At 48.2% G+C, this 13,718-nt stretch overlaps 1 protein-coding gene across 1 annotated transcript in view; it reads left to right on the top strand.

Moving 5' to 3' along the window:
- The first annotated feature begins 2,688 nt into the window (after positions 1-2,688).
- The window catches only part of CDYL2 (chromodomain Y like 2), a 162,027-nt gene continuing 150,997 nt past the window's right edge, over positions 2,689-13,718 (top strand). Inside the window, exon 1 of the mRNA XM_019413110.2 lies at positions 2,689-3,062. Within this exon, the coding sequence (XP_019268655.1) occupies positions 3,039-3,062 (24 nt within the window). The 5' untranslated portion in view covers positions 2,689-3,038. The remainder of the gene's footprint in view (positions 3,063-13,718) is intronic.

Below are 13,718 nucleotides of genomic sequence, written 5' to 3'. Positions count from 1 at the left end.
GTCATCTCTGTATCCTTTCTTTCCTTAGTTGCTGACCCCTCCCCCAACTCCCAACACATACACACACGTACACACACATCCTGTTAGTCATCAAGTCCCGTTGATTTGGATCAAATGCTTTATGGAAGTAAGTGGAATAACCATAATGAAAGTTGGTGGCTGGTGAGGTTCTTCCTTGCAAGTCCAGTTTTCTTCATTTCTATTGCCACCACCGTGGACGACGGCAATCGGTCTCCCTGCCTCTAACCTCAACCTCTGCAGTCCATTTCTCATATTTCTTCCAGAATTTGTCTTCTAAAGCACCCTTTTGATTGCCACATGTTTTTGATGGATTTGCAAGTCTTCACCAGTTTTCCACTGCTGACTTGCTAAATTGCAGACCTCTTAGCTTGGCATCCAAGACTCTCCATGACTGACCTGCATTTGCTATCCAATGTCCTATGACCTCCACGGATCAATCTTCTAGTTTTCTAGCACCCCTCCCATTGTGGCACTGCCTACCACCTACTCGTACCTCTTTCCCAAATTAAAACACTGTCCTTCCTTTCCTGTGAGTCTTCAAGATGCATTTCAATTCTACCTCTTTCATCAGCTATCCCCTGAGCATGCCAATCCACAGTGAATATCCTCTTCTGTGAACTCTGTAACAATTGCTGTCTAGACAAGGGTTTTTCAAAGTGTGCTCACATTCCCAGGGAGCATTTGGCCAGCACAAGTCAAGTTTTTGGTGTTTTTATAAAACTACTGATTATATATTCAAATTTGGCTGAGCAGATTATTTCCAAACCCAGTTTCTTTCTTGTCTTCTACTTCCAAATTACATCCTCATGCTATGGTGGCACGTTCATTCCCAAGTACAAATTAAGGATCATTAAAATTTGTTTTGTGACCTACAGATTGAGAGCTATTTATTATTGTTATTTAAAACCATAACCATTGGGAAAATAGTATGAAAAGGGGAGAGAATTGCTATAACTATTTCTACAGTTTTTAAACCAAATACACTTTGTTATTTCCACACACTCACCCTTCTCCCCCCCTCCCCCACTGTTTTAATATGGGATTTTAACTAGAAATTGGTATAAAATCTGTTGTATTGGCATAGCCTGACAAACATGCATTGTGTGCTCACTCTCTGCCAGGAATAGTGATAGATGCTTGTGATACAAAGATAAACAAGCCCCTGCAGGAAGAGGAAGAGTTTTCCAGATGGATTCCATGTGGAAGGACGTTCTAGGCAGAGGGAACAGCATATGCAAACTCACGTATCCTAGAATGAGCCAGACGTGAAAACTTTGTGGTTCAGATTCTAAGAAATTTTTTTTGAAATGAAAAATTTGATGTCCTTTAAAAGTCTGACAGCTTCTAGATTAAACCTTTTCTCTTTGTCACACATTCTCCTTCACCATCTTTCCACAAGGGCAGTTCAGGGTCCAGATTCAGACACGAATAACCTTTATTGAGTTCTGCTGCTATATGCCATTTCTTATACACATAGATCCCCTATTTAATTCTGACATCACTTTAGGTGTTTATCACCATTTCCCATTTAGAGATGAGTATAGCGACATGTCCAAAGTCTCATACAGAGGAAATGAAGGAGGAAGGATGTGAATTACGTCCATTTCTCATCTGGGGAAAGTAACCAACTGGGCATTTTGGGGGCTGGGATGTGGAAGACCTTTCTTCCGAGTTCAGAACCGCCTGTCTTCCCAGGTTCTGAGTTAACGTATCTCTTATAGAGAGAAGTCTTTAAACAGAAGGGAGACCATTTATCCAGGATCTTGGTAGGAAGAGACGACTTGATTAAGGAGTTTGGACTTCAGGGAGCTTCTTCAATACCTCGAGCTGGAGCCTGGCACATAGTAGGAACTCCTCTGTGTGGCACGACTGAATCCTCCTCACGTCTGTGAGGCTAGTTTCTCCTCTTGGATTCAAAGTCCCTTGAGGGCAGGGTCCCGGTTGAGCCTGTCTACGGACACCCGTGTAGTTGGGTAGACTGGAAAATGTTTGTTGAGTAGTGGATGAGTGAATGAATGGGGGGAGGCGGCTGTTGAAGGGAGGCCACGCCTGGCTCTAAAGACTTTCCAGGGTTTATGGGGTGCTGTCTTGGCGCCTCTGCATGGGCCATGTCGTCCCTCCTCCCTGGGGCCTCCACGTCTTACAAACCAGACTGGAGGGAGGGGCTATGTAGCCGGGGAGGGGCTGCAGAGCCCCAGAGGGGCCAGGTCTCCCGGGGTGGCGCCCACTCCCTCCCTGGGTTGGGGGGTGGTAGGTGGGGGGGGGTGGGGTGGGGTAAGAGGTGAGGCCCCCGGTCGGCTGAGCCCAGCTGGGGCCCCTTCCCTGAGACCGGCCACCGCTGCTCTCTACCTGCCTCCCCGGCCGCCCCTTCGCGGCCCCGGGGCCGGGTGCGCCCGGCGGGCACCTGGCCGGTCACCCCCGGGGGGAGCCCCGCCGCCGCCTCCGGAGCCGGCCCGGGGCGGCGGGGCGGGCCCTGGCGCTCCCGGACTCCGGGACCGGTCCCCCGGGGCGCGGCCGGGCAGCCGCCCCCGCCCCCCCCCCCTCCCCGGGGGCCGGGCCGGGCTCCCGGGGGGCGGGGACTCGCCCAGTGGCAGCAGCGTCCGGGCCGGCGGCGGGCGCGGGGCGGCTTCCTGCAGGCGGCGCCGGGGCGAGCCGTTGCCCGCTGCAGCCACCGCCGCCGGGTCGCCGGGTCGCGGGGGCCGCGGCGCTCGGGCCGCGTCGGTGCCTCCCGGGCGCGCTGCGCGGCCGTCGCTGCTGCCCGCGCTCGTGCCGCCGCCGCCGCCGCCGCCGCCGCCGCTGCCGGTTACGCCAGCCCCGCCGCCGCCCGCTCTGATTCTGCGCATAGGCAGCCCCCAAGCCTGTCATTCTGCAAAAACACAGTTTACTCAACACACCACACACACACTCACACACACACGCGCGCACACACACGCGCACACTGGCCCCCTCGCGCACACGCACGGAGGGCGCGAGCGAGCAGACGCGCACACCCGGCGAGCCAAGTTCCGCAGCCTGGCATGGCTTCTGGGGACCTTTACGAGGTACGGGGACGCGGGGGCGCGGCCGGCCCCGGCCCGCGGGGCGGCGGGCGGCGGCGGGCGGCGGGCGGCGGGGACCGGGCCGGGGCCGGGGCCGGGCGCGAGCCGGAGTTGCCGAGCCCGCGGCGGCGGCGGCGGCGGCGGCGGCCGGAGGGCGGCGGGGGCCGGGCGCGCCTCCCGCCCGCCGCCCGCCCGCCCTCCCGCGGCGCCCGCGCCCGCTCCCTCTTTCTCTTTCTCTCGCACACACACTCTCTTACTCCATCTACTTTGCGGCCTTGGAGGGGAAGGAGGAAGCCGGGCGGAGCCGGGGCGGGGGAGGTAGCGGTCCCGGGGAGGTGTTTCTCGCCCGACGAGCCGCCTCGAGTGCAGAAAGTACAGGTAAAAGTCGGCGCCGGACGTGCCGGGAATGCCGGGGGCCGCGCGGCGGCCGGCGAGGGTGCGGGGCGGGGGGTGCGCGGCCCGGGCTGGGCCGGGGGCGCGGGAGAGGAGGGGGGCGGGCGTGGGAGCGGAGCCCGGCCGCGGCCAGGCGGGGTCCGGGGGGTTGGGGGGAGACTGCGTGGGGGTGGGGGCGGCCGGGTGGGGGTACGGGGGACACCCGCCAAACCGCTCCCCGGGGCCACCAGGCCGTCTCCCCCCTCCCCCCACCTGCTGCCCCCGCCACGGGCTGGGAAGCCCTCCAGGCCGGGGCGTGGGGGCGGTCCTTGCGGGTGTCGTGCACGCCGGGGGCGAGAGGGGGCGCTGCAGAGGGCCCTGTGTGGAAGGGAAGAGAACATGGAAGTCAGAGGTGGGTGGTAACATGTTGCTGGAGGACGTGGGATGTGAGCCGTGCTCTCGACACTCTGCGTCACCCTCAGTGGATACCTGTCTCCGGGTCCACCCAGGTCCACACAGGTAGTGGCCATCCTGGGAGACTTTGAAAGCGTCTCAAAAGTGGTCAAGGAAGACGTTAGTCTGGCATCTGTGAAACAACGGAGGAATAGCCGTGGCCTCCGGGAGCTGGGTTGTAGCTGGCCCTGGACACAGCTGTTCCAGCTTTTGGGTTCCCGACGAGTGGACAGAAGGAGAAATGAGCCCCACACCCCGGGGAGAATGCGTTCAAAACGGTGTTGGCCCCAACCAAGATGGGTGTCAGAATAAGGAAGTTAAGAGGCTAGACGTCTTCAACCAGAAGGCCTAGTGATCCTCCAAGAAACCAGCGTCACCGCTCAGCCTGGACCTATGCTACCTGCACACGAATCTGTGAACCCTAGCCCTGCTTCTCAGGGCTCCTGACTAAATCGAGACGAGCACTCCAAAAGGGTGAAATTAACCTAGTGGGTAAGAAACTGCAGAAGTGATTCACCCACGAGAGACTGTAGGGGTGATTCACCTACCATGAGCTTTTCCCCCTGGGCCCTCTGGGCGGCTGAAGCTTTTCAGAGGGCAGATTTGCTGGCTGCGGTGGGAGAAGAATGGAGAACAGGCAAATTAGCTCTTGGCGTCCTGTGTGACCAGGGTCTTTGGAAGATTGTGGACTTGGTGAGGCCCAGTCATGGACCACCAGCCAGTGGGCTCCGATGGGACAGATGGGTGTCCTTGGAAGTCTTTGAAAGAACCTCTGCAAATTGACCTCTTCTTAGCCCTATTGCCTTCCTCATCCTTTTGCTGATAAGGAAGGTGAAGTTGGGTAGAAACCTGGTGAAGAACTTTGGCAGATCAAGGCCAGTGCGTGGTGCAAGCACTTTGGTCTGTTTCAAGATGGCGGAGCAATTTCTGAAACCAAAAGTTGAAGCACAGCAGAATGGGAGGTCTGATTGGACTTTCCTGAGTATCAGCAGCACTGTTAGGATATTGGTCAAGAGTCGATACTGTTCAGGGGCAAAACTCGACTCCTTAGGAGTATGGATTTTTCTGTCCATTGATACTGAGTCAACCTAGAGATGCTCCCATTGCCTGAGTGCATCCCGAAGGTGTTAAGAGGATGTATGATGAGCTGTCAGTATTTCTCCATTTAAAGTTTGGAACTTATGAACCTTCTGGGGATAATTTCTTGTTTAATGTTCACTTGAAACTATCCTCCTTAACGCTGGTAATCATAGTCGGTTAAGGGGAGTTTTCACACTGGCCTTGGAACTGTGTTAGCACCTCAAGAGTTCTTACTGGAGAACAGGACAATAATAATCATTACCTCGGTGACAGTAGGTAATTGTACTAGATGTAAAATAGTTTTCCCATAGCTGATTATTGGCATCATCGTTACTAAAAGGGCTAAATTGCATTACAAGGGTATAACCAGTGTCAACATTTTCGTAGTCTGTGTCTGTGTTATATAACCTATACTGAAGAATTTAATTTGTTGTCCAAATTTAGCTTGAAAAACAATTAAGTGCTGGGAGCTGTACATTTCTAGCGTATATATTTCTAACTGTACATTGTTGTGTGTGTGAAAAATAGGATGTTGATTTGAGGACAGATCTTGGAATACGTAGTACGTTGATTGACCTTGAGAGAAAAAAAAGAAGAAAACTGATCTTATTCTCATTTATGGTATTACATTAATTGACTATTATATTCAAGTATATATAAAATGGCTTCTTGTAACCTCTAAGAAACCGCATCTTGAGTGGGCTGAGAACTATTATATTTGTAATTGATGCACTGTACCTGTGTGTCTACTGACATTATCCTTGACCTTTTGTAGTGAAGATGTGATTTGGATTGTAGAGATTCTTCATATTCTCTTTGGTGCTTCAGATAATTTAAAGAGTAAACCGTCCTCAGATAGAATTTTTTTTTTTACGGAATAGGTACAGAAAATGAAAAAATGTATGTAATGGCACTCTTCATAATGAGGAAATACAGAGTCAAGCTCACTTTCCAAAATTTTGGACCTTGACAGATGGTTCCACTTTGTTTCCCCTGTAGAAGACTTCTCATCTCACCAGAAGGTGTATTGTAGCCATCGCCTATAGAAAGGTGATCTTAAACGTTGGTTGATCTTCTTAGAGTCAGGTATCTGGCTACAAAATGAAATGCTAATCCTGATGCTTAGGTCTACATTCTGCTAAATATGACGGTCATAAAGTGGCAGTCTGTGAACAGGTTTGGGCTATCTATTTTTTTTGTTTTGTTTTGTTTTTTTGTGGTTTTTTTTTTTTTTTTTTTTGCCTCCACAGTAGATAAGAAAAATGGATTTGAGTACCTTTAGATGGTACATGTGATCTCTAGTTTATCATTGGCCCAATGCTCCCTGGTACCGCGTACCCATTCTGCTTCACTCGTATATTACTTACCTGGCTCCAGCAGGCATTAGAGTTTGCAACCCCAGAAATTTAGTTAATCTATTCGCTAAATGTTTGGGTATCAGGAAGACATAGGGAATTAGGAACCTGGTTCTCTTGTCTTGTCCCTCTCTGTGTCGCTAGCTCCTTGCACATTCAAATACTTGTTGACAGAGTCAGTGAACAGAAGACCGAATTAAGCGTGGATAAAGTACCTTGGCTGACCTTTCTTATCCTCATATTGAGTGTTACCTTCTGTTCTCTTTTCTTCCCCAGCTTGTGATCTCTCAGTGGTGGCAACACCATGTGTATGGGTAGCTCTTAGTTCTCCCTGGAAGGAAGTGTGGCTGAGTCTCTTTCCCGAGAGCCAGTCTGTTATTCATTAGAAGGATTGATCGCATCTAAGCTTCAACCATGTGGCTTTCCATGTGGCTGTTGGGTGGTGTTTTACACCCCCTCCCTTGTGATTAGCTGACAGTTGTGGAGGCGGTCTCTCTCTACTTCTTGGGCAAAATTGTTCAAAGAGAATGCTGTCTATCCGTAGACAAAGTCAGTTGTGGCCAAGATGAACTTGACAGTGATAGTTCCTTTTGGGTTTGTCAACATTCAGTTTATGTATGCATCCCAAGGTTCTATCCTAAAAGCAGGAAATGTGCCCTATGTCTTGTTTTTGGGTGGGGGTGTTGATAGGCATGCATGCACCCATCCATATCTAATACATATGTGTGTGTGATTATGTGTATGTTTGTGTGCGTGTAAATACTGCATTTCATTCCAAATAGGATAAATAATAATAATAATAGGTTAATTTTAGTTTTGTTGAAAGAAATTTACTTCTGTTAAAAATCAACTCTGCAAGAGTGATGACCATGGGCATTTCTGCCCTCGTGTTCTGCAAAATCACACACTAAAAATATGGGAAGATACGGGCTTATTGGGAAAACAGGATTGAGGCAGACTGCTGAGAACTTATGGAACTTTGTAACCGGAAACAAAACCAGAAGTGACTAATAAAAATACAGCTTGGTTAAATCTCCACCTGGCTGGTGTTTGCCCTCAACAGGTCAGTCTATCCTTCACAGCATTCAGACTGGGTTTGTACCTCCCTCCTCTCTGTAGGTCGCCGAGGGCATTTGCTTCTAAAAGACACCATTTTCATCAAAATTAAATCCTCCCCAGAGCATAGCCCTCGTCATTCATCTCTATTGGGAGAAACGTTTTCATAGCTTCTTCATCTGTAACTTCTAGCTTCGCCTGGCAGGTTAACATAGTGGAAATCATAGTGGTTCTTAAAGCCACAGTCTGCTACCACTCATATTAAAGGAAGGCACTGGAATGCATTTCCAGCTTTGTTCTATGATCTTCATACAGCATTCAGTCTTTCTTTTTCTCTGTGACAGGGCTTTCCTATGATTGCTTCAGAATATTAACAAGCTAGGAAAAAGAACACAAGAGTCAACACAACTTACTTGTTATACTGACATCGTTTCCCTATTCACCAATCATACCTGAGGCAATTCCTGTCAAATGCGTAACAGCAGAATAGATGATCAGTGATACAACTTCTCGAATCTCTGTACCAGTGTTAGAAGGGACAGATCTCTGCAAAGAAAATTTATCGGTTCAGTTGAATCGATTCACCTGGTGAATATTGAATGGAAGTGTGATTCTCCCATCTTTTGAAAGTTATTTCAAATTGTCGTCTGTGGGAAGATACCAGCTTATTTTCAGGTAGACTTCTATGTCAAGCCATTCTTCATTGCATAAGATCATCTCTTCAGGGGATTAAACTGTCCTTGAAAGGAGTTTAGATAGCTCCTTGCTAAGGAATGGTTCAGGCATGGTAGTTTTCAAAGATCTGACATATTAGAGACACACATTTAGAGTCCAAAGTTATAGGTCTTTCCTCATCTCTTGGATGGTGAAGACAGGTATAGATGTGGCTGAATTCGTAGCACAGTCTTTCATTTGTTCTTTTTACATTCATAGAACACCAAATATATGGCACGCACTAGGGAAATGGTGAGATTGTGTTCTCCAGAAGTCTGTGGTCTCGTGGAGATATAGTTAAGAAAATGGGCAGTTTACAGGGCAATGGGGAAAGTGTTAATACGGGGGAAGATGGGGTTCTGTGGGAGCACAGAAGGCTTCTTAAAAGATGTGGTGGCTACGGAGGAGTAGAAGTTAGGAAATGAATGGTACCCACCCCTCATCCCTTCAAATTGAGGGAAAGGCAGGAGTTGAGGGATAACTCTTTGGTTTTCATTTTGGTCTCTTAGGTGGATAGTGGAACCAGTCACGGAGATAGAGAGCCTGGGAAGAAGCATTAATTGAAAGTAGTGAATCTGTGGAAAGGACAGTGAGTTCAGAGTGTTTGTGGAACATCCATGTATAGATGTCCACTGCCATGGTCATGTGAGCCTAAAGCTCAGAAGGGGCACCTGTTCTGGGAGTTTGGGAATCATTAGTGTATAGATCATCATTAGAGCCAAAAGACAACGTGTAAACCTGAGGAGGGCCCCGTGATGGAATATTGGAGAAAATGGACATTTAAAGGATAGAAGAAGAGAGAGAAGTGACACCAAATTTACAAGGACTAGCAAGAGAGGTGGGAGGCTTTGCTGTTACGGAAGGCATTGGGAAATTGCATTTCAAGATAAAAGGCCTACAGTGGCCTTTGGAGTTAACAACCAGGGAGTCATTGGTTCCTTAGGGTGCATCTATTCCATAGAGTGTGTTGGTGGTGGGTGAGGGAGGACCTGATTGCAGTATGATGGTGAGCAAGGGGATGTGGGAATGTGGATGCAGGGACGTCTTCTGCGGGCAACACTTTGAAGAATCTTGGGCATGATAATGTAGACAGAATGAATGTGATATCTGGGGGTGATGTTAGAGACTGGGTCAGCCATCTCCATTCCCCTGGTTCTGCACAAGGCTCTGCTACTTTGGATGATTTGGATGACAGTTGTCATGTAGATAGTGGGTATTGGACTTACATTTGTAAAAGAAGGGATTTTCCGTAAACCCTACAAAGCCCTCTCCTGCTGACCTACGACAGTTGGGTCTGACATCTTCAGTAATTTAGCTGGAGAAAAGAGTAGAACACCTATAATGTAGTCATACAGAACCTTTCTAAAGGGGTTGGTCAACAAAAAGATCTCGCTAAGTTGAGTACAAGGAGGTAAGTGAAGTTCTTCATTAAGGATTTTTCATACCAGCATTTTTCCGAGAGGAGAGGTATGGCGGACAGATCACTATGGTGTTATTGGTAAATGGACATGATGGAGTTTTATGTGTTAACTTAGCTGGCTCCAGTCCCTAGTCATTCTGTCAAACGCTAATGTAGGTCTTGGTGGGAGGCTATTTTGTAGATGTGATTAAAGTCCACAATCAGTTGCATTTAAGAGAGATTATTCTGGATAATCTGGGTGGGCCTGATTCAGTCAACTGAAAGGCCTTTAGAACTGGGGCTTACTCCAAGAAGAAATTCCACCTGTGGATAACCGCTTCAGCTGGGAGGAGTTTCAGCTTGCCCTTCCTAATGACCTGCCCTATGGACTTTGGACTTGCCTAGCCAGCCCCCTACCCCCACCCCCACCCCCCCACCAACCACATAAGCCAGTTCCTTGCAATAAATCTTTTAAGGTGTATATCCTAGTGGTTCTGCTTCCTTGACTGAATCCTGATCGGTACAGTCAGGTTTCTGGTCCACAGGCTACCATTTGATAACAGTGTGCTGTTAGCGGTGTCCCCTAGGCCTTGGTGGCCTCTACCGTACAATGGCATCTCTTCTGTGTTTGAAGTCTCTCCGTCCGATTGAGTCTGCCACCTCTTCAAATAAACCTCACTTATTAGGGGGTGTCGTCATCTCGTTTCGTCTGCATGTGTGAAGGGCTTCAGGAGCCCGGCCAGGCCTTGGCATTCTGGCACACGGGGCTCATTCTTGAGCGTGGTGGGCACACACGGCCATGCCAGGAATTCCCCAACCAAGGGGCCACCACCCTATTCTCATTTTCTTCGTCAGGGAATTTTCCTCTCTGGTTTTCATTTCCTTGTCTTCTAGTCCAGTGTTTTAAAAATGGCATCGTCGTGGGCCTTACTGACAAGCCATGGAGCTTCTACAAGCTCTGGATTTGAATTTTATTTAAAAACAGTCATTTTCTAAATAGTCCATCGATCAAACATTTATTATATGTCTACCGTGTGCCTAGAACAATGCCAGGTGCTGGAACTGCAGCCACAAATGTCTTTTAAACTGTTGTTCAGAATGTGATAGCTAAAGGCCTAACGCCCACATATGGTTATACACCACACTTTTAACACATTGGGCTGTTCAGTACATTAAAAGGAACAGCCAGGTCAACTCTTTTCTTTGGTGAGTAGACCTCAGAATATAGCTTTTCCTGCCATCTCTGGGCATATGTTTGAACTTCTGGTAAATGCACTGCTTTAGCAACATTTTAGGTGTGCAGCATTCTTAAAAATTCAGGCCTGTTTATATCTCCTCACATAAAATTATACAGGCAAATATGCTTTTACAACACAACGCACCCACTCAATGAAATACCGCTCGAGGTTCAAATGGCGGTGGTTGGTGAATATTCTGGACATGGTGTCAGAATCAGTGTGTGATAATAACTATCTCTTTGTATTGTACCAAAGGTGATACTGGGGTTTATTGAGAGTACCAGGCCATTCTGCCCTGACTTTTTAATTTGAGAGAAGGAATGCGGGTTGTTGTTACATGTTAGAGGGTCAACCACAAAACAGACATTTCCTCTGTTTCTTCTTTCAGACTTTAGGGTCACTTAGAATGCAGAATACCCTCAGCTTGTGAGACAAGATCATAAAAACAAAGCAAACCTAACCTGACACTACTCACAACCATTTTTTATAGCAAATCAAAGATTGCTTTCTTATTTACAAGCAGACCAAATGCAGAAATAAATTGTTGAGGCCGTAATAGGAAGACAGCTAATGTTCTTGGGCCTCATTGAAAAAATTTGTTATTAATCAAAATAGGCTGGCTTTACTGCTCTCATGAGTTATAAGAAAGTAGCATCACTTAAACTTACAAAAGGCTTCTACACTAAAAAATTATTGCACGTATCTGATTTTATGTTGTTAGGTTTCCTGGAACCATTTTGATTGGGAAAAGGGGTCCATAGCTCAGCTCCAGGGTTTTCTGCAAGGCTCTAAGCTCTCCGAGGGCAGGACCATGTCTGTATTAGTTGTGATGACATTCCCAGCTCTTGGCACTTTACTGGGTTCGTGGAAGCTTTTCAATAAATATTTGTTGAATGAATGATTGAAAATGTTTGAAGCCGATGGGCTTACCCCACCTGGGCCTTCTCTTGAGTGAGCTTCCTTTATCGCCTCCCGTATGGTTTTACTCTCTCCCTTTACTAAGATGATGCCTTCAGATTGTCCTTGACGTTCAAGATTCCATTTTGCCTTCCACCAGATCTTGTATAGATTAGGTCACAAAAGTCCCTTAAAGCCAGTTGGAACATTCAAGGCATTGTCCCTCTTGATAACTGAATGGAGAGTGGCCATCCTCTGAATCCGGCCTGTGACAGAGCCCCTCTCACACGGGCACACACAGAACTGTGGTTTGTAGCTGCCCCTATTGTTTGCATCTCTCTGCCTGTTGGCTCTGCTCTAGCCTCAGTGGCTTGGCCCCTAGTTTGATATACACCATGCATTTTAGGGGGGCCTCCTGGAACCAGACTCAGAAGTGGAGAATTACAGGTAGAGGGTTTACTGAAGAAGGCTCTCGTGAGATACACTCGTAAGGAAGTGAGGAAGGCAAGATGGGACAGGTGGAGAAGCTGACTTCCAGTCACGTTACAGTTGAGATCTCACCTGGTCCCACCGAAGGCTCTGCACCTGTGATAGCCCTTCAGCAATGACCTAAACTGAGGGCAGGGAACGGGGCCCTTGTATCCCTGTACCATGTAGACACTGCTGGTAGGCTGTCCCACGGTGAGTGGGGAGGGGTGGGGGTGTATTCTTGGGCAGAGGGCAGTTCCCTTGGGGGGACACAGCTGTGAACCTTCTGCAGCAGAGATCTTGCTACACGCGGAGGGGATGGGCATGTAGACCCTGAAAAGAAGACCTGGGCGTAATATCACATGATCTACTACCCCATCAGTTCTTGCCATTCATTGATTGGTGAGTCTGTCACCAATCTGTCTGTCCAATATGCATCTGTCACCGTGCTTCTATTTTATGTTTTTGGTGCCTCCCTTGAAGACATGATTTGTCATTTGCCTGCTTCTTGGGCAGCCCAGGTCTTGAGTACTGACAGACCAGCCATGTGTTAAGATCACGCCTGTGGTTTGCTTCCCCACACAGCATGTAGCACAGGGTTGCGAGCAGGGAAGTATTTCAGATGCCGTCATTTCTGTTGGGTCTCCATCCCTTACTCTTGAACTGTTTTCCTTGACTGATTCTCCCACTCCCGAGGTGCCTCTGTGTCCCCATCTTCTGCTGTCTGTTTCTTCAAGTTTGGAGATTCTTACAGTTTTGAACTTGAGTTCTTCTGCTGATTATGATGCAGTGGCTGTGTGGATGATTTCCAAGTCTCTGACACTTGCCTGGATTTTTTTCCCCCCTCGACTCCAGGGCTATCCATCTAACTCCACTTGGACTCTTTTCACTCAAAATATCCGAAGTTGAACTTATGATCTTCCTGTGTAAATCTTGCTTCTCTTTCTGGGTTCCTAGCCTCAGTAGTACCTCTGTCCATTGGTCTCTTAGCTAGAAATATGGCCTCCTTTATTTTGCCCAGGCACCGTGTATATTCTCTTGGATCAGCATCCTGCCTATTTCCTGAATCTGTCCTTTTCCCCTGCATATTCTCTCTCCCCACTTGAATTCAGAAGACAACTCCCACGACTTAGATCACTCCAGAACCTCTTAGCTGATATCTCTGCATCTAGTCCAGTGTTTCTCCAAATGCTTATAAGGATCTTTCTCTGAAATACCAATGTTATCATGTCTCCTGATGAAATACTATTAAGTGATGTATTAGCTCTTTGTGATGTGACCCCTTCTCACTTCCTGCTGGTTCTCTGCTTACAGCTGTAGTCTGTTCAGAGGTCTGCTCTTGGTTTCTGAAACACTCCACATGCTCTCTTTACTCATACCTTTCTGAATGGCTGGGGCGCTGTTACCAACCCTGCCACCTTTTTGCTTGCTTAAATCCTGTTCGTCCTTTATGTCTCAATTTGGATGTTGCTCTTGGCAGACCTTCCCTGGCTCATCAGGGGTTTTCTTTGGGCTCCTGTAGCACCCCATTCTTATCTCAGTAGAGCATTCACTTCAATATGTTGTAATTTATTATCTTATTTTCTGAGTCTCCTACCAGGTTTTAAGTGTTTTGGGGGCAGGGATT

This window comes from Panthera pardus, unplaced genomic scaffold (assembly GCF_024362965.1).
Source record: "Panthera pardus isolate Hobbes unplaced genomic scaffold, ASM2436296v1 HiC_scaffold_19, whole genome shotgun sequence".
Lineage (NCBI taxonomy): Eukaryota > Metazoa > Chordata > Mammalia > Carnivora > Felidae > Panthera > Panthera pardus.
The sequence above is the reverse complement of the archived record's forward strand: the minus strand, read 5'-3'. Positions and strand labels throughout refer to the sequence as shown.